The sequence below is a fragment of the Lepidothrix coronata genome, unplaced genomic scaffold, assembly GCF_001604755.1.
Source record: "Lepidothrix coronata isolate B3197 unplaced genomic scaffold, Lepidothrix_coronata-1.0 Scaffold150, whole genome shotgun sequence".
Classification (NCBI taxonomy): Eukaryota; Metazoa; Chordata; class Aves; order Passeriformes; family Pipridae; genus Lepidothrix; species Lepidothrix coronata.
The window spans coordinates 217,271-243,698 of record NW_016690330.1 but is presented as its reverse complement, the minus strand read 5'-3'; the positions used below and the strand labels follow the sequence as shown (position 1 = coordinate 243,698).

General features: G+C 34.6%; 1 protein-coding gene across 6 annotated transcripts in view; it reads left to right on the top strand.

Moving 5' to 3' along the window:
* Window positions 1-26,428, top strand: part of PIBF1 (progesterone immunomodulatory binding factor 1) — a 112,198-nt gene that overhangs the window by 56,977 nt on the left and 28,793 nt on the right. For all 6 annotated transcript variants that reach the window (XM_017828613.1, XM_017828612.1, XM_017828616.1 and 3 more), the window contains 5 exons: window positions 9,178-9,343; window positions 12,433-12,583; window positions 16,608-16,698; window positions 20,979-21,081; window positions 24,686-24,816. In XM_017828613.1, coding sequence (XP_017684102.1) covers window positions 9,178-9,343; window positions 12,433-12,583; window positions 16,608-16,698; window positions 20,979-21,081; window positions 24,686-24,816 — 642 coding nt within the window. The remainder of the gene's footprint in view (window positions 1-9,177; window positions 9,344-12,432; window positions 12,584-16,607; window positions 16,699-20,978; window positions 21,082-24,685; window positions 24,817-26,428) is intronic.

The following is a 26,428-nucleotide window of genomic DNA, read 5'->3' as shown; positions in this document are numbered from 1 at the left end:
GGGAAGCTTCAGTGATAACCTTTCCTTTTCTTATTTTTTCATACAAAAAGCTCCATAACTGTATGAAGCAGAATTTTAGTTTTTGTATTCTTAGTTACATAAAAGTTGCATTTATGGAGTTAAGAACTTACATATTTGTATGTTCATTTCTGTTTTAAGGAGGTATATGGCATTCCAAACATTTTTCTTCTGCTTGTAGCTGTCTCTGATTTTAATGCTTTTTAGATTTTATTTGTTAAAAAGAGACAGTTATTGCTGTTGTCACTGATATAACTGCTGTCAGTCATATTGACTTTTTCTCTTTTTACATTAATGGAATTAAAAATCATACAGTAATTATCTTTTATTAAGTATATCATTACATCTAAAAATATCTTAGTTAATTTTCTGTTAAATCAGAGGAATGGCAGCATATACAACCACAGACAAAAGCTATTGTGGAGGGTAGAAGATAAGGTTGCTGATACGTATTTAAGTTTCTTTTCTTCATAAACAGTGTGGAATTTTTTTATGTTTCTAATGTGTAAAATGTGATTTGAATTTCATCATTTAGACAGTTATTTTTGTTACTCTCAGTCTCTGGTTTACTGGAAAAGTTTTATCAAAGTTGTATGAGATGGTTAATTGCCTTTTGCTCAGTAGTAATTTCTTTATAGGTCTACAACATATCTGTATACCCCCTGCATGACCCATAATATTCTTTCAAAATATCTTTGCATTCCAGTTTTAATTTTATGGTTTTTAACTTTAATAAACTGCTTATGCAACCTAGTTTGTAGAAAGAATACCAAAGGGAAAAGGTTGGAGAGAAAAGTATATGCAATGTACAGATCAATGTGTTCACAATGTAAATCTTCTAAATAATAGAAAAGGCAACTAACCTTGAAAGCATGAACATCCAGAGAGTTTATTTCCTTAAGTCACATTCCACTTATGCGTTTATGGTTTAGACTTGACCTATGTGTGTATATCAGAAGTCGTCAGCAACTTCTTTTCAGTGTCTGCAGAAGTTTAAAGTTTGTGACTTAAGATATTTTTTTAGAAAATAGTTGAAACATCTACTAGCTTTAGCAAAGAAGGTTTTATGATTTCTTTCAGAGTTTGGGTTTTGTGTGTGTGTATGTACATGCATGTTTGGGTGCACTGTTCTTTATTCACCGTGACACTAGTGTGGATTGATTAGTTAAAGAAAAAAATCTATTTAAGAAAAAAAATCTATTAAAGAAAAAATCTATTCTCTGGAGAGGATCTACACTGTATTAGGAATATTGACTGATTGTTCACCTCAAGAACTTCCTGTAAATTTGATAGTTTAGTTATAGTTATGTCATGTTTCTTTAATTATCAATCTTACATTTGTTTCAGCTACCATCTAGAAGAATTATTTCCCTAGCTTATCAGTGAAGGGAATGCATACAAATGCATACCAAGGGGCAGTTTGAGCTGACAGGGTCAGTAATGTTACCTCAGAACGTATTTGAGCCATGTAAAGTCAAACTACCTGCACATATTGGCACTCTGAAACTTCCCAGAATACTGAATTAGCCTATACACAGAAAATGTGACTAAAGACATAATGAGGTTTTAATAAATATACTTTGGGTTCTTTGCTCTTGGATTAAAATGTGTTCAATACAGAAAACCATATTGCAGAGCAGGGACTGTTTTCAATCTGTGGCTTCAAAGTGATTTTTTTTTTAGTGAAGTTTTTATTTGTTTGAGCAAAGATGTTGATTAGGCAATGAAAAATCTAATCATGCTTATTCTGCTGCTTGTCCAGATGTTCGGTCCACCTCTGTTCAGCATGGTTTTCATACTTTCAAGATTGGCGACTTTTGCCATTTTATGTGCTACTGCAGACAGATGCAAAAGATAGTTTTGTGCAGTGTATCAAGGCTGTGCCAGAAACAGTAGAACTGTTCAGTTTCTTCTGACTGCTTTTGGCTTTGGGTGCTGCTGTCTGCACCCTTTAGCTTGGCTATGTTTCCACTTTAGATGGTTGCCCTGGACTTTGGAGAATTCTGAAGCTATTTCCTGTGGTATCTCTTCACTAGGCTTTAGAGAACTCATTTCATAGCCTTTCTGTTTGAAAAAGATGAATCTTTTATCTTTCTTTGGGCTTATTTTGAAACTTCATTCAGGGGATCTTGTGAGGTGGTAATTTCCATTTTTGGATTTACAAACTAGTTATCTCTGTACCTACATCTTCTGAAATAGCTAATCTGGTAGGTATTCCCTGACCAGCCATGTATACTGATGATTCCTATGTTTCACATTTATATAGTTCTTTATAGATTTAGAACTTATCCCCAGAAACATAAATAAGAACACAAGGTTATACATCTTGACTAATGTACCTAGGCAAAAAGAAAAGCAGCTACCATTAGATTCCTAAAAATTACCAAGGTGACTCTATTCTCCTGTTTATGTATCTAAAAATAGTTTTTGAGGAGGAAGCAGTGTAATTATATCACATCCCTTATTATATGTTTATTGGTTTCTTCAGATCCTTTCTTTTTGTTAAGGATGCTGTTACTAATGTCTTCATACTGATAAAGTTGAGTTAGGTTATTTGAATAGATAGTGTGTTTATTTCATTGAAGCACATAAAAAAGAGTTAATCAGGACTCTGATTACTCAAACTGGCAAATAACAGTCTAGGTAAGTGACTTTGAACAAGCTAAGCGTGCATCAGCAGCACTGAACTATCAGAGTTGCAACCACACCCTATTTCACTTTTTAAAAAAAGCATGACAGGAGTTGCTTTTCTTTTTTTAAAGTAGCCCAAAATTAATAATTTCACTTTTAGGAAGTGAAAGACTAGATTTGACATCCATCAGAGCTCCAGGATTGAGAGAAAACTCCCTACTGAAGTTTTTTTATGAAATTCTCATGACTGAAGTGTAACTCACAGGCATAGGCTAGGCTGAAGCAGTCTCTACCAATATTGTTGAAGTTGTGTCTCAGTTCAGGAGCTAATCTTAAGTTTTACAGAGTCAGAGTCAAATAAAAGGAAGCACTATTGCATAGTCCAGAGACAAGGAAACAAAAAAGTATTTCAGTCCCTGTCAATCAGCATGATTCAGCAGATATATCTAAAGAAGACACATCTTTTATATTGTTTATTCTTCCAGTTCTTAAAAGATGGAACACTCATCATGGTAATTAGCTCACTGTAGCTGTTGTAGAGGAATTAACAGAGATAAGCAGTTGCCTATATAGTAATTCATCATGATGCGCCTTTTAGATGTATATTCTACTGCTCCACCTTTAACTTTGCTCCTTCTGAGTCATGTAACAGGTTAGTGAGAAGATCAGTGCAGCAGCTAACCTCTTTCTTTCTATGGAATAAGGCATAGGAATACATGGGAAGTATGCATGTTCTCATCAGGTAATGCAGGGAAAAGTGTCCAGCCTGGTGTATTCTGGGCATAGTCTAGTTAGGATAGAAGGAATACATGGGTTCTACATGCTGAAGAACTCCTGTTTATTGCAAAACTAATTTTGAGTTTAGGTGTCCTGAAGCTACAGGTAGTGTAAACCAGATGTTTATCTTGCTGAGTCTGGATGTTTGGAACTAGCACTTCCTACACACCGTGAAATACTATGTGGAAGTGTTGCCTCCAAGGAATTTGTTTTGACAGAATGAGGATCAGAGGCCAATGCAAAATAAATGCTTAGAATGCTGCAAAACACAAAAATCTGCTTTGAAGCAAGCAGCTTTAAACAAAGCTTCTAAGCTTTCTCTCGCAGATTTTACTGAATCACATGCAAGAGTACTGTATGTTTAATTACTTGATACGAAGCAAATGTGACATCTGGTAAGAACTTACATGTTAAATCAAGTTTCCCCTTTAGCATTTAAGCTCTGTGTTTCTGGATTTTTTTTTTAATTACAACCTGAACCAGGAATAGTGTGCTATAAAAAAATCTCATCATGTTGTTTGGGGAAAATAAATGTTAAGTGAAAATTATATCAGCAAACAAATTTTTCATTGTTTAAAAAATTTGTAGATGATGTGCTTCATCTTCTGTTTTGTCATTATACTCAGAACTTTTTTGTTGTTTGTTGAAGGTATTTAAATGTGTTGTTACTAAGTGCATTGTTATTTTAGACCAGATCAGAAATAAATTATTTGCAAGGCATGAATGAAGCAAAAAATAGTACAAAAGACTGAAGTGCCTATAAACTTAGTGTGAAAATCTTCATAAAATATGTGTATTTAAATGAGGAATGACAGTTTTCTTACTCATTTTGTAGTAAATATTAGAGCAGACTTTCAGTTTGTGAAACCAGCTAGATATATAACTCATCTGACTTATGTGCAGTGCTGGAAAAGCTGAACAATGAAAGCATTTGAAACTACGGATCAGAGTTCCTACATTTGCAGTTACTTAATGGGTAGCGTGTGAATGCAATTCCGGGGAAATTTTTGATTGCTCAGAAAGGAGCCAACCAGTTTTTAATACCAAGGATCAACAAGAGAACCAGTGGAAGCCAGATCCTTTGAATGCCAGTGTTTGAACTGGAGTCTCACAGTTTGCTGCATGTAAGGACAGCGTTTGTGCAGTCTGTGGCATGACTTTAATTTAATTTAGGCCTATCTAGACCACTATTACTCCAGTGACTCCAAGCGGGACAATGAAGAGTAAGGAAAATTCAGTTCTGTGCTTTTCTACTTAGCTTGGGAATCTTTGGAAGTGAGGAAGCATTAACAGCCAGACTCAGTTGCAGAAGGTGACAAAGTTAAACTGGGATTTGAACTTCATATTACAAGAAGTCTGGGTAGGATTTGATGAAGGATGCTAAATGACAGGGTGACATAGGATTAGAGACAAAAGAAAACCAGAATTAGGAGAGTAGGGCTACAAGATAGGAATGGAAGTTGAATAAGATATGAACATAGGTAAGAAGAAAAACAGATGCCCTGTGTATAAAGAATGAAAATAGAATTGGAATTCAGAAGACATCAGGGCTGGTGCTGGGACAGAGAGAGAGAAGGGCAGGAACATTAGAGGACATGTTGGGACTGGAAGTAGGTTTGCAATAGGTTAGGGAGGAAATGTCTGTAGCATTTAGGTTGTGTTGCAAATTTGGCACTGAAACAAAGCACAGACATTTGTACAAATAGAAGAGTATATTCTAATTATTTTAAAAATCTTAAATCTGGAACTGACTCAGCTGTGGACTCTGGATGATTTCAAAACTTACAGGGTTTTCTTAATATTTTTAAACTTGCAAATAATTTCTAAAATATATCCCAGAAAACTTCAAGTTCGTATAATCAGGTTTGCAAAATTAGAAAGGGTTGGGGTTTTGTATCATGTTGGTAGGACTTCCGTTGGAAGACATATTATTTGTATTTACTTGGCATTCTTTCTTATTAATAAGCTTAACATTAGGATTTGCTGCTTCTGGGATGATTCATTTTACAAATTTATTGTCTTCTAATGTACTTCATTGTTCAATTACCTTTTTGAGTACTGCTGTACATCTCGGGTTTTGTAAATGGGATAGACAATGGTAAAAAAGAGTCTGTTTCAGTTAGTTAAAAACATTACAGTTGCTGTCTCATTTAAGAAGTTGGAAGTGCAAAGTGAATCTCACTTAGCACATATATGATAGAAATCTTTGATTATCAATATTAGGTTAGGCTGTGCTGATGTGTTTTGTGGTTTCTCCATTCAAAAAAACCAATTGGTTGCCATACTTTCTTCTGTATACACACTGCATGATTTTACCATGAAATCTTTCTGTTTGCTCTCATTTTATGCAGATTTTGACGAATTATTATTTCATTATCCACTGTTTGCAAAAACAAACTCCTCTGATTTGAAAAATCTTTAAACCATCCTTGCAAACCAGAGTGTAAGTCCCTCTCTGAGTACTCCATCTTCCACTTTACTCTAAAAATAACTTTTTTTATAACCATTGTGTCTCTGCGTTGGCACACTTCAGGCATCATTGACTGGTCAGCCTAATGGCACAGAGACATAATGAAGCTGGAACCTCATTCTAGATGATTCTTACATATGTTTTTTCTTTTCCATTCTTTTTCATTGGCTCAATCTGTAATTTCCCTTTCATTCTCAACCCTCATTCTTCTGTGAGATTAAAATCTCTACTCTTTCATTATATCAAGTTTGCTAAAATTTCTTGATGGAGAAAAATCCTGCAGACCCACATTCCACAGGGTTTTTTTCCGTAATAGTAGTATTAAAGCATAGGGTGGTTTTGTTTTCTTTTGTTTTCCCTTAGAGACCATCTAGGCAGATGAAGGAATGTGTTTCAGCACATTGTGTTACATGACTCTATACACACATGCACACACACTTGTGCTGAAATAGTAGCCAAGAAACCAGAGATACTATCTGGCCAAGTAAAAGCAAATATGACAAAGAAACTCTGAATGGTGCTACGGTGGAGGAGTTACTAGTCCGATCAACAGTGTAGTAAGGTCAAAAGAAAACTGACCCTTTGTAACCTTGTCAGTACAAAACAGATCACGCACATGTAAACCGCTTCAAATTTCCAAAACAAAGCAGAAAAAAAATAAATTTCTGAAGTTACTGTTCATGACTGGGTTGAGAAGCATGCTCTGGAAACACCCAGTTGATTAAGTAGAATCATCAGAGAGCTACAGACTTCTCTGGAAAGTATAGAAAATAGATACAGAGAAGTACCTACTTCTGCTTTGCATAAGTTTATGTGTGTTTCTGGTGTGGAAGCTCAGTACAGCACAGATCATTGAACCTCAGACTAATCCAAGGTCTGAAGCTGTGGACAGGAAGGTATTGTTTGTGTTGAGGTGGAAGGTGCAAATTTGTTGTTTAGAGTCGATAAATATGACTAGTAATTAAATAAATTTGTGGGTTTCACTGCACTGTTGGCTGGATGGCATGTATCTTTGTGAAGACTTACTCATTTTGGAACAAAGCATTCTTCCCAGGATTGTAAACAATGTGTATACCAGAAAAGATTTAGTATCATGTCTGCAGCCAGTCATGTACAAAATATGGAGAATTCAAAAGTACTGAATTTTTTTGTATCATAAAATGAAAATAGGAACATACAGTCAGGAAGGAGTGATGAAATACTTAAATTATCAGCACTTGAAAAGCGTCCCCAAACAAAAATGACAGTAGTAGTCGATATCTAGATAGGTAACTGGCATTTAGCAGTTTGAGTACAGTAACACTGAGAACAAATGTCTTACTATTGAAAAAGAAAATTGTTTTTAAAAGAAAAACCTTTTCATGAGCTCAGTAAGCAGAACTTCCAATCTCAGCCTGTGTGGGAACAATCTCATTCATGCATTGGACTGTTTACACATACACAGATGTCTTCAGAGTGATTATCAGGGGCATCATAATGGCACCTGTTTGTTCTATTCAAGTTAATTCCAGTGAAAATTGCTTCCTCTTTGTGCCTTAGAAACATTCCTACATCTGAAATCCTCAGGGAAAATATCTGAAGTAATCCCCTTGTTTTTGTTAAACACTCTCAATCCCACCTAAAGATAAGGTGCTAAATAGAATGGAATTGTGTTGCAACTGCAATTTGACAAATGGCAACTAACATAACAGCCATGCTGGGTTAGAGTAAAGGTTCATCTGGCAATCTAACCATTTGTTGTTAAGTGGCTTCGGTGTGAGAAGTACCATCTTCCACTTACTAGTTATCAAAGGATTTCTCTGCTGCAAGTTGTTCAGTGTTCTCTTGAGAAAGTGTTAATTTTTAGCATCCCCAGCATCTTATGGTAAGGAATTTCACAGCTTTCACGTATGAATAGCAACTTATATTTGTTTACATTCTGCCTCATTAGTTGCTTTCTCATTCATCTATTCGAAAATACAGTCGACTCCTATTTTCGTTCTCCATGCTGCTCATGATGTTACAGGCTTCCTATTTCTTCCTTTTCCCTCTCTTTTCCAAGCTGTACAGTCCTAGCTTGCTGAAGTAATTTATTCCACACAGTGTGATTGTGTAAGTGTGCAATGTTGCTGGTTGTCAAAGGCAGTCCTAACTACCCTTCTCTGATCCTTTGCCAGCTCTATTCCTTGTGAGGTGAAGTACTAGGATGGTTGTCAGCACTCAGTAATGCAGGCAGCAACATGGAATTGCAAAGTGACACAGTGATTTCTGTATTTTCTCTGTTGCTTTTACAGTAATTCCCAAAATGCTAGTTTTGAGCATTATTTAAAACTGAACCAAAGTTTTAATGGATTTATCTATTATAATCCCAAGATCTCAGTCATGAATGAAAACAGTCAGCTAGGAGTAGATGGTTAGGAGCATTTTTAAAACCTGTGATTTACTTTGCATATATCTCCTTTAATTTCATATCTTATTTAATGCTAAGATTCATGAGGTTTTCTGCTGTTCTTCACCTCACCCTAATTTTCTACAGTCCAATAATTTAGTATTCTATCAGCAAACCTTTTTATACCTCATTTTTGAGATTGTCTGTTAAGTAGAATGAATGAGTAAAATAGATGAAGTCCATTTCTGAGTAGAATATTATTTATCTGTCACTTAAAATTACGTTGTAGTGATTTTCTCAAAGTTATACTTCATTTCTGCTTTTTTTGAAGGACCTGTGGTTCTGAGTGACTGTGGAAATTAATACACCATTGTGGTCTGACAGTTCTTCATGTCTTTGGGTGCAGGAAAAAGCAGCGTAGCTGATATTCATGATATCCCAAGGGATGCACCATTGATATCACTGATGCCTAATACCACTTCTCCCTATCACATGTAACACATGGTGGTAAAGAGAGGAAATATTTCCTTAGTATCTCTCCCAGGAAAAGACTTCACTACATGCATTTGTGTGCCAAGAAACAGATTCACATTGATCTTACATTTTTAAAAATAAGAAAAATAAGGTATACTGTGAGGTCATTGTCATTTGATTATTAACTACATATTTAGGAAAGCCATAGACTGAGTTTTCCATACATTGTGTTGCATTGTCATTATAATATTGAATTTTCCTAATGATGTTTCAAATACAGGTTACAATAGTTACATAGATAACCATACTGATACCTATGAAACTTTCAAAATACTGTATTGGTTCTTGAAATTTATACCTGCAATGAACAGAACTAGCATATATTCTCTGTTTGCTTATTTTTGAATCATTAAAACTTATTTTTTCATTTTCCTTTCAGGTACAGACAAATGCAGCTTGGCACAGAAAGCAAAGTAGCTGAACTTCTTCACCAAAGTAAGTTAAAGTCCTTTGAAACTGAACATGTTCAACTCCTGCAACAAGAAACAGCTAAGAATCTTTCACAGTGCCAAATGGAATGTGAGAAATATCAGAGAAAGCTGGAGGTATGTTATATAAAGAGACATTTTATCGGGCATTATGTAGTTGTTTTCAATTAGAATTTAAAATGGAAAAGTTTGGGGGGAAAGTAACAAAGAACATAACATGGATGAGTTAGTATCTCCACCAAATTCTGCTGAGGTAGGATTGAACGACAAAGCTTGTTAAGTTTCATCACTTTAGTGGAGAATAAGACTTCGGAGAGAGGAAGAAGGCAAAACAATCTCTCATGGCGATGTGTTGAAGAGAGTGCATCATTCATGTGAGGTATATATACTGCTTTTATCACAAAGCTGCTTATGTCAGTCTATGTGATAATTACAGGGAAAGAAGACAGTTTCACCAGATTAGTTAGGGTGAATTCAGTATCATTATTTAAAACTAGGATCTGTAATAGTGCTGTTACATAATAAAATACTTTTTATTGATATGCAATTCTGGAACAAATTTTTACAACTAAAAAAAGTGAAAGAGAGCATGGTGTATACAGAATTGAAAAGACCTAACCTTGCTACTTCTAGCATGGTAGGTTGACCTTGGTTGGGTGCCAGACACCCATCCAGCCACTCTCATTCCTCTTCCTGAAGAGAATGGGGCTGAGGTAAATAAGTCTAATAAGTCTATAAAGTACATGGGTTGGTATAAAGATAGGGAGATCACTTCCCAGTTACCATCATGGACAAAACAGATTTGACCTGGGGAAAACTAATTTCACTTATTACCAGTTGACACACATTTAGATGATGAGAAACAAAGACGAAAACTGAAACATCTTTCCCCACTCCATTCTCTTATGTGTTAACTTTTCTCCATTTCTGACTCTTGTACCTCCCTGTCCCACAGCACTGCAGGGAGGGATGGAACTGGGGGTTTGAGTCAGTCCTTAACAGCTCTTCTCCATGGTTCTTTCTCCTCACACTTTTATCCTGCTCTAGTGTGGATCCTCTGGGCTGCTTTTTCCTTCAGGAGAAAATCTCGTACTTGGGCTCTCCAGAGGTTGCAGTGCCTTTGGGGCATGTCCGCCTACTCCAGCCTGGGGTCCTCATGGACTGTAGTGTGGATGTCTGCTTCAGTGTGCTTTCATGGTCTGCAGGAGGGCAGCCTGCTTCACTGTGGGCTGCAAGGCAACCTCTGCTCTGGCACATGGAGCCCCTCTTCCCCTCCTTCCCTCACCTTAGTGTCAGCACCATGGATATTTCTCACATTTTTTCCTTCACTCCTCACTGCCATGCAGCATTTTTGTCCTTAATTAAATACAGTTTCCTGGAGGTGCCACCGCTTTGGCTGAGAGGCACAATCTGGGCACCTGCACCCACAAGGCACCTATTTACATAGACCTGAATGACTGCTTATCTCTACAAGCTTAGAATTTATTATCTTTCAAACATGTACTTCCAAAAATGTATCATATCCTGTTCACTTGTTTTAGTCTTGGAAATGTGAGTATTCCACAGAGAAAACTTACTTTAAAACAATATTTCTTTACCTGTCCACAGTTAGTCCCAAAATCATATCTTACTGGAGTCCAGTTTGTGAGATTTAAATGAGATTGTCAGTGTATGTTTAAATCAAATATCAGGGCAGAAACTGGAAGGGTAGAAGAAAGTCCCTGCAATGGCAGCCTTTGTTTTTTGGAAAAGGATGCCAATCTTCAGGTCCCAGGAACTATAGAGTGGAAACAGAGAGTTTTAGATAGACTGTAATTTCTTGTTTTGTTTGTATTGGGACATTCAGATACTGGCTGATGAGGTTGGTTGTGGTCACAAGCACTGCAAATGCCAGTTTTGCTAGACTTAGAGGTTGCTAAACAGAGTTTTAATTGCACAGACTTGTGAAACTTGGAGAATGTAGTTCAATTTGAGTTATATTTTCGTTTTCTTTGTGGATATTTATTTGATGTAATTATAACTTGAATATTTGACTTTCAATTCCACTAACACTTTTGGCACTTCTTTTTCTCTTTAGAGAGACACTTTTCAACCAGTGCTCTTTCATAAAGAAATGTTCTTGCAGAACTTAAATATTTGATGTCTGAAGTTTTTTTCTTTTGTTCCCTATGATTGAATTCTCTTAGGGTTTTTTATTTCCTTTCTTAAATATAACATTTATGTACTAAGGTTTTTTCCTTACCTTTCTTCTAGCTTACTAATCTTTATTGATAATGTGGTTGCTAGTGTCTTGTGGCTCAACTACAGCTGGTTTGTGAACTAACTCTTGCTTTTATTTGGGGCGTAGAGTAGTTTCTCTTGCTAACTAGGAAACAGATTGTTTATATACTGCCGAGCCTTAACTTATACATTTATTTCTTCTGTGACACTAGACTGATCTTTTTATATTCTGGTGGCTTGTTTCTCTAAGCATTTTGCATTCTTTAGTGGTGTTGACAGTGAATCTGCTATTACTGCTGTGTACACTATTCATCTATTTCTGTATCTCAAGATCTGTATTCACTTGTCATTCTGAATGACAAGTGATTTTTACTTAGGAAGCCAGTACTAAATTTAGCTGCAGTACCCACTTGGTTATTACATTACCTGTTTTGGTGGGATTTTTCTGCAAAGCATGTAGATTACTACTTTACTTCTCAAGAATTTGCTTATTCCAGTTTGTTGTATATTTATGTGGTCAGTGTTGTTTCCGATTATAAAGCACTCTGTCAAACTTTAGTTATTATACAGGCCTTCATAACTTTTACTTTTGAACATGAGGGTTTTTGTTTAAAAAAATTGATAAACTGAAATCTGAATCCCGTTAAAGCAACAAAAATAATTGCATTTACACTATTCTGACTGCTGTGTGTGAATTTTTTTAGTTGTTACCTTGATTTTCCTAACTTTAAAATTCTTGCAGCTTTTTCAGTGATTCTTAGAGTTATGCCTTTGGAGATAGGCATAAGTGATATGACCCGAGACTGTAATCTGTGCAATCATATAATTGAAAAAATAACTCCTTTTTAAAGTATTTTAATCTTTTCTGTGCAAAAGTTACATGAAATATTTAATATCCTACTGCTATGCATTTTACATGTATTTTGCCACTTTCAAAAGTAGCTGTAATGCTGAATCTCTGGTATTTTCATTATTCATTCTCATAGGTGCTTACGAAGGAATTTTATAGTCTTCAGGCTTCTAGTGAAACACGCATTATTGAGCTTCAAACACAGAATTCGGAGTTTCAAGCAAGACTAGATACTTATGAAAAACTTGAAAAAGAGCTCGATGAGATAATATTGCAAACAGCAGAAAGTAAGTTCTGTAACGAGTTACACTCTGTCTGGAGGTGTTTCTGGCATTATGACAAGATTTCTTTTTTCTCATGGCACTTGGAAAGTAATACAGTGCCTGTCATTCTCCTTCCTTATGCCTGACAAGACAGTAATTATTTTGATGAAAATATTAATGACAACTTTCTAAATGTATCTGTAAATGTGTATCAGACATCCATATGTCTAAGTTTTTGTTTATTAAAAATCATCTCAGTATTCTGTCATTTCTCTTTTCCTTAATCTGATAATCCATTATAATTGGATATGGTTTTTAGGATTCTGCTGTTATTTATTTTAACTATTAGGAAACCCTCTTTCTTGACAGACAAATATAGGTTTCATAATACATGATTAATGTGGATTCTTTAATTAACTGGAAGGGGAGGAAAATTCTTCCATGTGTTGTATTAATAATAATTGGATATTAACTACTTGTTTGTTGCAGCTAAGTCTGTATTGAGTACTAAACCGTGGATTAAATTCATACCTGATTAGTCTTGAACATATTTGTGTCTGATTGGCAAAAATAAAAATGTCTGTTCCCAAACACAGCAAAATTTCTGTAAAACCTCTTGATTTGATTCTTGACCTAAATGAGTCCACAAAGCAAGTAATTTCTAATTTGAAACTCTGACTCTAATCTTGAACTCTTTTAGCCTGTTCATAAATAGAGTACAATTCTAAACTAGAATACAGTAAGATTCTAAACTAATTCAACTATCTTTTATCCTTTTCTCTTTCTTTGCTCCTCAAAAAATATTCACAATTTATAATGTGTTCCAGGTAGAAGATCATTTCATAAACTTTATATGCAAAGAACAGTGTATATCAAAGTATGTATTACCAAGATGCAGTGCTGTCACGGTATTTTTAGTAATTAGACTGCACATAGTTTATTAATTTTATACACTGCAGCTTGTACTTAGAATGGCCTGACTACCCAAAGGTTCCAGTCTGACCATAAGCACATTTGCTATATACATGTTTATATTTATTTGGTAACATGTTTTTGGAAGTGTATATAGAAACTTGACTAAAGAGTATTTATGTATTAATAAAGAATTTTTGGATCTTACCTTCATTTTTTCCAAGGAGAAGATAGAATTCAGAAAGCTGGTTATTGTTCACTGGTTTACATTTTCTTATGCATCTTAGGATGGCATTAAAGATTTTACAGAACTAAATCATTCTTAACTTCTTCTTAAGTATCTATTTTAATTACAATTTACAGTCTATGCTACAATATGACTTCGAGAAATAAAAGTTTCCAAATGAACTGTTCTCTTAAAATATAATGACTTCATTTTCTGATTTCATTGGAGAAAAAAAGGCGTTACGGTTTAATATTATTTCAATTTACTTTTTATTTAATAATGAACTTTCTATTATTATAGTGTACTTGATATAGAAAGTTAGGATTAATACTACTACTTGTACTAAGACTAGTATCTGAGGGAAAACAGAAGAAAAAAGTTGTTGTTTTTTTTTAAAAACACTTTGAAGGGGAAGACAGATATACTTCCTCCTGTGTCTCAAATTATGTCCTGATATTTACATGTCAAAAATAACTAAAGGTAGAAAAATAGTTGAAAGGAAATATAAGTACTTTTCAAATTGAATATATTATGGAAAAACTTTAGTCTGTCTTCTGGAGAATGTACTTTAGACTGAGGCATTGTGTGGAAGACAGTTTTAACTTTCTATGAATTTTAGCGATAACGGGGATTAGTCTTCAGTCCTATGGTCACTTCTTTATATTTAAATGGCATATAATATTTTTTTCTTTCTCTTGAGTCATAAAGCCTCCACTGTTTTACAATATGTGGGGGTGCCAGTGGAGGTTGGGTTCTCTGGACTTTTTAATAAACTATGTGTTTGCACATGTGAGGTGGCTTTTGTCATATAATATATAAATAATATATATTATTATATATATTATAAATAATAAATATACAAACTTTTTAATTTTTCCTTTGGAAAATGTGCATGTGGAAGAGATCACTGAATTTGTACTGTGAGTAACCCATCATTATGCCTCACTTTTTTAATATTGAAATGATATGAAACAGACTATTCAGGAAACTATCAAGGATTTATATACCCACTTCTTATAGCGTCTGAGTGGTTTCCACATGAATAACAAAAGTAAACTTTCTTGGCATTTATCTAGTCTTCAGGGTAAAATCTTCACTCTAGCGTTTTTTTGTTGTAGACTAGTTGTTTGATTTTTTCTTGCTTCCATGGTTAGTATCTTCCTAAGAAAAAGGACAAACCTATCTATATCCTCACAATGGCACTTTTTTGCCAAGTAGCATATAAAACTGTTGTTGATAAGCGTCCGCTAACTTGTAAAATGTATGTTTTCCATCACGCAGTCAGGTGGAGAACCTGAAATGTCAGAAGAGAAGAGAAGCACACACTGATACAGAACATTACCTTGACTTGATTCCTACAACATTTCAATTTTTTTGTGCTTGTTTTCATGATCTGACATTTACTGAACACTTCTGACAGATATGAATTTACAGGGCAGGATCTCACTGATGTTTTTCTGCAACATGCAACACTGAATTTGTAATCAAAAAGAAGGGTATTGACAAAGGCAAGCTAAATTACTTTTATGTTTTCCTGAACCATAAGTGTTTAACAGCACTGGAGAGTTCCCTGTCATGTTTAAAACAGCCCTGAAGTTCTGGTGCATTTGTAATGCCACATTAGTAAACCTTTTCTGTCATACTTACTGGAATTTCTGTATTGTTTTTCACATAACTAGATATGTGACATCATAAATGCTCTACTAGAGACTTTTATCTTTCTTCAATGTGTTTTAAGAATCCATTTTTAAAATAGCATTACGAGGGTATTAGGCAAGTGAGGACAGAAGCTATACCATTGTGCAAGTTGTTGAGAAGTGAAGGTATTTCTGATTTTGAGGTACTTGAGCATTAGGAAAGATGAGTCAGATAGGACTCTTACGTCATTTCCTCAATTTGTTTCTCCTGTTCCCAGCTACTTGATTCATCAAAGCTGTTGTGTGCTGTCTGGGCTGGTGTTCACTTGTCCTCCCTCCTTCTCTCCTGCCACTCCCCTTTTCTCATGGTCCCCCTTTACCCCTCTTCACTGTCCCCAGCTCTCTGCCCCTGCCTTTAACTCACACACACACTTCTTTTTTTCTTTCTTTTTTTTTTTTCTGGCCCACTTCATCTTACAGGAGAGAGGAAACCTGAATTACACAAGCTGAAATATGAAAATCTGTACATATTATAATCTTGCTGCAATTGGGATTTCTTTTCAAAGCAATTGTAATGTGTTTAAATTCCTTAGAAATGCATTTTCAAAAATCAATCATCTATGGAGGCAGAGATTATTTTTTATATTTTTACTTTGCATAAACATAAGAATCTTCTTTTTGCCCTTCTCTGAAGATGTTTATGACATTTGCTTTCCTCAAATGTGGTGAAATTTCTGATCACCACAGTCTTTCCAAAATAATAGTTAGCAGCCTCACAGTAACATCAGCTTCCTCAGCAACATCAGATGTGTCCCTTCTGGTTCCATGGGCTTTCTTATGTCCTGTCACCTTAAACACTTTCTAATTTTATCTTCCTCTACATCCTCATATATGCACAGAAAATTAATTCTTTAGAAAAAAAACTTAGTCTAATCCTCTACTGCTGAATTGAACTTATACTATTAGTATGTATTTTATGACCATACCAATAATATGAATATTCAAAGCCTCTGAACTCCTTTCCTTTTCTTTCTTATTGCATGTCTTATGTTAATCATAAAACTAAAATGTGCTGTAAGAAATTAAAGTATAGCACTGTATTAATGTTATTTGTGAACAAAATTGTTCCATTTAAGTCCAGAAGGTTATACCAACTGAAAATTTAGCTTCTAGAAAAATATTTTTGTATGTGTAGAGTTATAAATAGAATTGCTTAGAAGTTTATAAGTTCTGGCACTGTTTTTCAACAGTACCTTTTTGCAATTTTTTTCAGTGGAAGATGAATTTGAAGCTGAAAGGGTTCTCTTCTCATATGGATATGGTGCTAATGTTCCTACAACAGCCAAAAGACGACTAAAGCAAAGGTAAAGAAAAGCACCTCCTGAATTTACTTATTCAAGATAAACTAAATGAAGATAAGTGCATTATATTTTCTCTTGGAATCCATCCAGTTTGATTAACATAAGGAGGTTTTTTAATTACGTAATTATATGGGAATAGATTGAGGACTAGGACCTGTTAATGTGGTTGATGCATATGAATGAGCATATACATGTTTTTCTAAGTCTTTTTAAGATCTCTTTTTGTTGACTTTCAGAAAGATTAATTTTAATTGTGTAAAACTAAGCAGCTGTAAAAACAGGTTAGTTACATTCTTTACATTTATATAATGGGAAATATATTACTAATACCGTAAAGGTTATTGTATTTAATGGTAAGAAAAACATGTATGTCAGGAAATTAGGAAAGACAAGTTTTCAGAACATCACTATTTCATCTTTATGACTACAGGATCTGAGTCCACTTACATTTTTTCTGTTTGCACTGATTTGGCCAATTTGATAATTTGATCAATAGATTAAAATGACTTGTAGGTGAATAACATACCTCTTGCTCATACTCATTTTTAAATAATAAATTTATATTATGCATTGCCTTTAAGAAATAATACTAACATTTGAATGACTCATTGTGAGCCCATGTGTTGTGGCTATGACTCACTTCTCCCAGGCAACTAGCAACAGCACAAGAGGAAATTACCTCAAACTATGCCATGGGAGGTTGAAGTTGGACAATTTCTCCATAGAAGGGGTTGTCGAGCATTGGAACAGACTGCCCAGGAAGGTGGTGGAGTCACCACCCCAAGAAGGATTCAAGAAATGACTGCGTGTGGTACTTAGTGCCATGGTCTAGTTGACAATGTAGTGTTCAGTCATAGGTTGGACTGGATCTTGGGGGTCATTTCCAACTTTAATGATTCTATGAATGTGGATTTATTCATAATACTTTTAAACTGTGACCACAGTAAAACCTCTGCTGTTGTTCAGAATTAGGATGGTAGTTCTCCTAGGATGAGGCTTATTCCACACGATCCAAGTGCGCCTACAATTGCTCAGGTGCAGAAAAGTGAGCTGCATAATTGTGCTAGTGGTAGGTTTTGGCCAAAATGAGAAACTCAACCATCATTGGTGGGCACACCAAGAAGAGTATAAAGACAAGGTGAACATACACCATAGATTCACAGTGTACATTTCTATCATTCAGAAGGTTTAATTGCAGTTTTTGTAATTTATAGCTGGTTTTTTACTACAAGTATTATTTTATTTAGTTGGGTTTGTCTTTTTAACCCTCACCTTCTCCATGACAAAGAATATTTAATGTCAAAAGTTACTAATGAGAATTAAGGGGAAATGATGGTTTGTTCATATTTTCAGCAAAGATTTATGGGCCACCTGCTATTTCTTCTGCCCGATATATTTGTTTTCAAATGTTGTCGATATGATTGTCAATCAGAGTAGACCTATTGTGGACCAAGTTACATATTGCTGACTACCATAAAAGATTTTATGTAGGACTTAACTTCAGCATGGCTTAATTTGCTCTTCTGAGCCTCTTCAGATTGTTTCCTTGTAAGATTTCTCTTTACACTGCATAAAAACAAAGAAGAAAAAAAGAACAGGGGTGTGGGAGTGTGGAAAAAAAACTTCCATAACCCTGTTGTAGGTCTGGTTTAGGAGACTGTTGAGAGTCCTATAGTATCGTTTCCTAAAAGTTCAGTTTCTTCCTCCTTTGTCAATAGTTTGGGAACTTCTCTGAGTTTCAGCCTATATCCTTGTTTTTCCCCACCTTATTAGATTCAGTTTAGATTATTTACATATATAAGAATTGTGCTAAATCACTGCTGAATACTGAATCTGATGATCAGTAGGCCAGGATTTCAGATATGCTTAGAAGACACTTTCTGAGCTTAGAAGTGGCTCTGTCATTCAGAATGTCATTGTTCCAAAAGGCATTGACTAATAAAACTGATTTAATCCTTCATAATGATGTTGGACACTTCATAGACTTTCTCTATCTTTTAAAATTAAAAAAGCCATAGAAGTCTGTGTATGGTTTACCTGCTGTTTTGATTCAAGGAAAACTGCCCTGCAGAAAATGTGTGTGTTGCCTTTGGCTCCCAGAGTTTTTAAGCAAAGACTCTGTGACATAAGCTTCTATGTTTAGAGCCATTAAAGAAACACAGATAAGTTTTCTGCTCTCTAGGATTGCTCTGGAGTCCACTACCTGCTCTTTAGTTCCTGATATATGGGATCCTAAATGAGGGGCTCTTTTAAGTTCGCATCATGCACTTCAGTTTCCGAAACTGTACAAAACCTGCATTTTCAAGCATAGGGCATTGTGGGGTCTGTACTTCTTTGCCTAGTTGCCAATAACAACTGTTTCATTACTTTGGACATAGGCACTGTACACCCATAGTACTAAACTAAACATCCTTGGGAACACTCTGAAGCATCTAGACCAAATGGCATGTAGTATCCCATTTCCATAAAACTAAATTCTCATTGTGGGTTAAGCTGCACGTGAACGACGCATTGGCAATGATTTGCTTGCCCATGCTAACTTCTCACCCATGCCTAGGAACTGCTTGGGAGAGTGTAAATGAGAAAATGCAGAGTATTACCAGAGTGACTCTAGTGGTTTGCTAACAATAAATTATCACATTCTCGAGCACTGCATAATTTTCTAGTATAGTTATAATAAAAGGTTTCCAGAATAAGATGTCTTTGCAGATGAGTCCCTTTATGCCTTTGCTTTAAATTAAAACTAGTCAAAAATGTATCAATGAGTATGCTTGAAAGGTGTATTTGTGTTATCCTTAAATACTTGCAAATTCAGGTCAAGTTCACTGAATAGTTGTAGCTGGGAAAATTAAGATGAGCTGCATTCCTAAAGTTGCCATGGGAAGGTATCCAAGTTTTCCCTTACACTCTAATAGCTACTAGTCAAAGAAGTGGTTCATTTCTCTTTTGTGCTAGATGAGATCTTCACACATATCTCATATCTCCTAAACAAAAATCTAAATAACTAGTTAGGAGAATTAACTTCTGTTTTTCTCAGTTACTGTTTACACAGCCTAATACTCCTTGTAGGAGGAACTGAGAGAACCAACCTCATGGTAAAAGCTATTGAAAATTGCAGGTAGTTCTTCTCACAATAGGCAAAAGTAAAAGATTTCTACATGAAAGGGTAGGTTTATAACACAGATGAAAAATACTAAGGCTTCTTCCAAATCTAAAGGTGTATTCCATTTTACTGAGGAGGAGGTGGAAGTTATGACTGGTCAAATTTTCAGAGAAACTTTGTACACTCAACTAGCTTTACACAGTGTAAGCCTCAGCTTAAGGGTAAATATAATCTCCCTATCAGTCTGCTTTAGACCAGTTATCCTCTCATAGATTCCGTATTATTGTCAAGAACTGGTTGTGGAGTTATTCAAGAACCCTCTGAATGCAATCCTGTGCAATGTGCTCTGGGATGACCCTGCTTGAGCGGGGAGGTTGGACCAAATGACCCACTGTGGTCCCTTCCATGTCCTTCTGTGATACTGTGATTAATAATAGTTTGTAAGACTAGGTTAGATGTCTGGAAGTAGGCTCTGCAATTGCATATTGAATCTGCCTATGGATCTGTGCTGTTAAATTGATGATAAACTCTTGATTTTGGACGTGAAGTGTGCAAGAGATTGAGGATCTTATTTTTAACTAGGTTGTTAAGTGTCCCAATAATCCTTTCTCTTCAAGGTAATTTGCGGCTGTATGTAAGAGTTTATTTTAAAAAAGTGGCAATAACGTTTAATTATTTAGCATATTAAATGTCAGACAAAACAATTTTGCTTCTGTTTTGAAAATGATAAAATACTACATTTTTCAGTGTTCCGCTATGAAATGTATATTGATGTGTGTTTTTTTTAACTGTTATTTAAGGAGAAGCCTGTTATAGTGATTCTATAAAGTTGCTAAAAAGTAAATACTCATAATTAGATGAAGCATTTTGACAGTATTGCTGCAACTGTATAGTACTGGAAAATTATATAGGTAATTACTTTGTATAAAATACTACAATTGGCATAACTGTGGGGATGCTATTTCAGTGCTTTTAAATTTTGTAATATTTTCATTGTTTTTCTAAATTTGACCATGCAGCATGTTTAACTATGTAGTTGATATGTATTAGTATTTAAGCATTGGTGAGAAATTAAGGCAATCAAGTTCTGCAATATGATGTGAGAATTTCTTTTACCTATTTTGGAAAATAGGCCTAAGTTGGGAAAAGTTCAACTTGAGCTTGATTTTTATTGGTACAGTGTTCACTTGGCAAGAAGATTACTGCAACTGGAAAAGCAAAACTCATTGCTTGTAAAAGATCTGGAACATCAGAAGGAACAAGTAACACAGATTTCACAAGAGGTAAATTACTGCTACACAAAAATTCAAATCAGTAGAAACTCTAAACATTGCAGAACAACTGTTCATAAAATGAAATGTTTATTATCTATTTGATGTAAAAAAATGGCCTCATAATTAACCAAAGCTCTATGCTAAAAGTTTTCAAAGTTTTTATTGTATTTTGAAACTAATATTGAAAGAGGGATTATTTTAGAGACTAAACAAGAATGTGAGGCAGACAGAGAGCATTTTGATTTCTGAACAGAAGACCAGCTAGCCAGACTAGTTTATTCTGTTTGGTGCTTAATTGTTCAATGAATACATTGTTACTTTTTATACAGCTTTTCTCTTAAATCACTTTCGAAGACATTTCTGTAAATCCTTTTCTACAATTTTTCCGTTTTTGAGTCTTTGTTACAATGAATTTAATTTAATGGTCTTTTAAAATTCTATATATAATACCTGAAATTACATATTAGTTCGGCTTGGAGAACAAACACTAAACAAAACTTAGCTTGAAATGTCCCAGAATTAGGACAAACTAATTTTATGAAGTATTTTTAAGACTGTCTTTTAACTTTTCCTTAGGAACCAAAGAACAACTATGTTTTCTATTATATATTGCCACTATGGAATTTCTAAGCTTACAATTTCAGGAATGTGATTTAACAGTTTGATTTTTAAAGCCATGGTAGTTATAAACTAGGATTACTACACCCAAGTACTCCACTGGGCAAATATTTGAATTTTCTACATCTTTTTAAATTATGAATTTTATGTACGTCATATGTATATATATGATTATATATAGTATTTTAATGAAAGATACATGAACAGTGAAGTCTTTTTTTTTTAACCCATACTATAATTTGTTATGTATTCTTCTTAAGTATATCATAGTAATTTGTATTTGACTGAAACATATTCTTTCAAATCTTTACTTGCAGACATCAGGAAATTGGTGAATCTATTGCTTGGTATTCTTCCCTATCACTGTTCTTTATCTTTAATCTTTAATCTTTCTGGTTTTCACTTCAATATGTTTCTTACCCACATTAGTTTTATATTTGCTTCTAGATCACTGATGAAAGATTGAGTACCAGTGACCTTAGTTCAAATTCTGGCAAAATTCCACTAGAACATCTTCACCTCATTTTTATTCTGCCATTAAATTCTTGATTTTTATCATTTAATTTTATAGTTTAGATCTGAATGTAATCCAGTACGAAGTTAAATGTTTTGCAGATAGCTAGTGCACAGTCTACTAACATCAAACTCTTATGTGTAAATAAAATCTTTTAAGACCTGCTTTCAGTTAAACTCACATCTAGCATACAGGACTGAACACTTCAGCAGATTTATTTCTTCCTTTTTTTAATTTTGCATATGATTGTAGGTAATTTGTTTGATAATAATTACTTATGCCATACTGCTTGCCACCTTCAGTATGTGCACGAGGAGTTTACGCTTGTGAACATAGTGGAGTGGAAAGTAGTCCATTGTTCTCATGTTACACAAACTGATCATCTGACTTGTTTTCAAACAGATGGCAAAAATTTTATTGAAAACTTCTGTGTTTTCATCAGCATTATATACAGTTTTACTGTATCTCTGCCATATTGGGTTGTACTGTTTCTAGAATTTATTTGCTCCCATTTTTTGTCTGCTGGTATCAACTTCCCCCTTGAAGTTGTAGCTCCTGTGGTAAATTTCCTGCATTTCATATTTTATGCTGATTGCTATCTGTTATCTTTTTTTATATAGTTAAAGTTCTTAAACTTGTGTTGCTGTCTTTAAATCATTCCCTGAGCCAAGATAGATTTTTACTCCAAGCTGTTGTAACTTTCTTGATTTTTATTTTTTTTTAAGAACAAAAGAGAGGTCCTGTAAACTACAGCATGCTTAGGGAGCCCGTTATTATTCTTTTGATTGACAGTTTGTTCAGTCATTTAGAAGAAATCTAGAAAATGGATAAAAAGTTGAGGCAAAAGTGATTATATCAGCTCTTAGTTTTGAATTTGCATTAAATACTGCTATTTCGGTGCAGTATTTAAGATACAACTGGATTTTGTTAGCTTTTTTAAGGAGGGTGGAAAAGAAAAATAATTCAATAACTAAAATGGATGCTCTAAGACTCTTCTTTTGGTCTGTCCTTGAAACAATTGCTGTTGAGCTTTACAGAAAGAAATCATATTGATCCTCTGGGAAGGTTCAGCATTACCAAGAAGAAAATACTGACTTCTCCATAATTTCATTTATTTTAAGGAAGTCTGATATACTGTACTTGAAAGTTGGAACCCTATGGAAAAGCTCAAGTACTGAAGAAAAACTTGTCAGTCTTCTGTTAGTCCTATTATAGTTTGTCAGGTTTCACTTAACTGCAGGATCCTATCTCTTTTGACAGCATTAGAAAAGAATTTTTCCTTAAAGTCCTGTTTCTGATGCTTTGTGTAGCAGTGACCTGCAGTGTTAAAGTAGGTATTGAGAATTTCTTTCTACTACAGAAGGTTTGTTGACCATGCCGAGGACAAAGAGAATAAAGGAATTCTCATGACCTGATCCAAGAAAGATCCTCAGCTAGTGATAATCCATTTATTGCCTCTGCAACTCACTTTGTTACTCTCAGTTTAAGTGGAAGCCTGTATAAATCAGCTTCTGCAAAGTAGTGATCTGTAAGTACAACATCTAGAGTCCAATCTAAATTTTGGAATTAATTCACTTTGCAGAGATTTGAACAGCAGTGCCACAACTGATAGATAGAGTCCCTTTTGTCTAGAAGGCTAATATGGTCTTTGGGTAACTTAAAAAGCAACTAGCAAGTCTGTATACAGAAAAAATGGTACTCTGAATGAAGAAATTAGTTAGCTGAGTAGTGGGTTTGCCACTGAATGCCTTTTTTGGATCCTTCACCGTGACATTGTATTTTTTCGTGACTTATGTGTACTCCAGCTGCTGAAACTACTTGTTGTATGATCTTAATTCTGTACGTAATTTAGTGAATGATCTTGTTATATTGCTCAAGATGCAGACCATATCATGCAAGATTTTTAAACCTAGTGATCCTAATTTGTTCAGGGAACAAGGCTAGAAAGGTTTACTTCCTACTTATGGGAATGACAGTTACTTTATACTAGTCTTTTTAAGCATCTTGTTGGATTTTGCTGTTCATATAGAGTAACGGATTAGAAATAAGGGATTTTTTTTTTCCATTTGGACTGTATTTTTATCTAGATTCAATTTCTGAGCTGAAAATTCCACTGTAATAGTATACTGTTTTTAAAAAGTCATCAGTCAATAACACCACAAACAGAGGTATTGACTCTACTTATTTTTTTTTAATCAATGGAAGCTGTTACATTAAAACTCTTGAAAATGTAGATTAGGGAAGTGTAGAGAGTAGCATGATTGCAGTGAAAATAACATATAATTAGAACAGAAAATTGGGAGGATAATATACTACTTATTAATTTAAAGGTGGTTTGTTTCCCCTTTTTTTTTGTTTGGGATGTATATTATTATGCAACTGGTAAAAATCAATAATATCTAATAGTAATTCAATAATAATCAAGTAATTGTGCTTTATAAATAATAAAATCTTTAGTAGTAATACCTTTTTTTTTGGCAGCTTGACAGAGCAAATTCTTTGTTGAACCAAGCACAACAGCCGTACAAATATCTCATTGAAACTGTGCAACAGAGAGATTCTCAAATAAGTCTACAGAAAGAACATATTACACAACTTGAAAAAGATGTCAGGTAATTAAAATCACTATTTCTTTTTTCACTTTCTCTTGAACTGAAAGTGAAATTACTCATGTGTTTATCATTAAGAAAAAATGTTGCAATTGGCCACAAAGTGGGAGATGTTAACACTTCATCATTGATGAACTCCAGTCTTTATGCTGGAACTCTAGTATCTGTGATTTCACTCATAATGTCAGAAAAAGGGGCTTTACATTTGGAAAAGCAGCTATGACAGTCAGGTTTAAAGTGAATTTGGAGTTGAGAAGAGCTCCCATGAAGCAGAGGAAAATTCAGGAGAGTAAAAGGAAAGAACGACACACCAGATGTACAAAAGTAAAAAATAAAGAAATATAATCAGAGAAAAATAATAGACTAGTCCACCAGCAAAGGTTATTTTAGGCATAAGTAGAGCTTATTCTCTAGTGGAGGCTCTCTGATTTGCTGTTATATTTGTCTGTCAGAACTTTCTGACCACTGACCAACTTCCCAGCATCATACAGTTTTAGATGATGGTAATAGGAAAATGTCTTTCATTAATCACATAGTAGTCCAAAAGTCTCTCAAAAGTTAGAAAAGAAAGGAAGTAAATAGATGAGGTCATTTCTGAAAGTGTATGTTTCATGCTTTAAAATATGTAAGAACTTGAATGCATTATTAACATTGATTTTCTGGAGTTTGCAATGGCTCATTGCAAATAATCTCAATGCCCAGGTATTCGTCTTAAATTTAGCCTACAAATTAAGGTACCTAAATTAGGGATTGAGGTCAACTTTCCTTGGTGGAAGTGACATCTCCAAAAAGCAATTCAGATTTTGGATGGAGTGAGTCATTTCCTAGAGATGCCTGTTACTCTCCATTAACTGTAAAGGGGACTTTTTTCGTCTTAAAGTACCTCAGGTTAAGGAAGAAAATGGATCTTCCCCACAGTGTGACCATTCATGGTAAACATACCAGCAGTATTCTACTGTGGGGAGCTGGGGTGTGCTCACCACTAGTCTCTGTTCCTGTAAAGGAAAGTGTGGTCTGACAAAAAAATATTGTAGCAAAAAAAGTAACACTTTGTACATCAAATATTTTGGTAAGAAGTTTTTCTCCTCTAGTTTCCAATATTCCTTGTAAACTAAAAACAGCTATTATTCCCCTAGTTTGCCTTGTTTCGTAGGCCAGTGAAATTCTTGGAAACAGTCTAATGTCTCAGGGCTTTTGGTACAATTTGTAGTCCCTAATTTTGCTATTCATAACTCCACATTTAAAACAAAGGTCCTAAATTGATGGTATTCCCCGGCACACAAGAGAAATCAGAATCTGGTATAAATTGGTAATGTTGGTCCTTTACTTTCCCATAAGTGAGAGGAATGTTAAAGGAAGAGATTTCTAACCAGGGAACCATTACATTCAAGCAATCTTTTGTCATGAGGATAACCTTTTGGTATCTGATGGATTGCAGATTGGAAACTGATGACAGTTTTAAATTAAAATATCCCTTAGGTGATTTCAGATTACTTTATGGCCAAGTCTAACTCCCAGCTATTCCAGAACTGAATCAGAATGGGATTTAAGTAAATTAATGATAATCCCTAGCAAATATATGCCAAGTGAAGCTGTGCTGGATCAAAAGATTTAG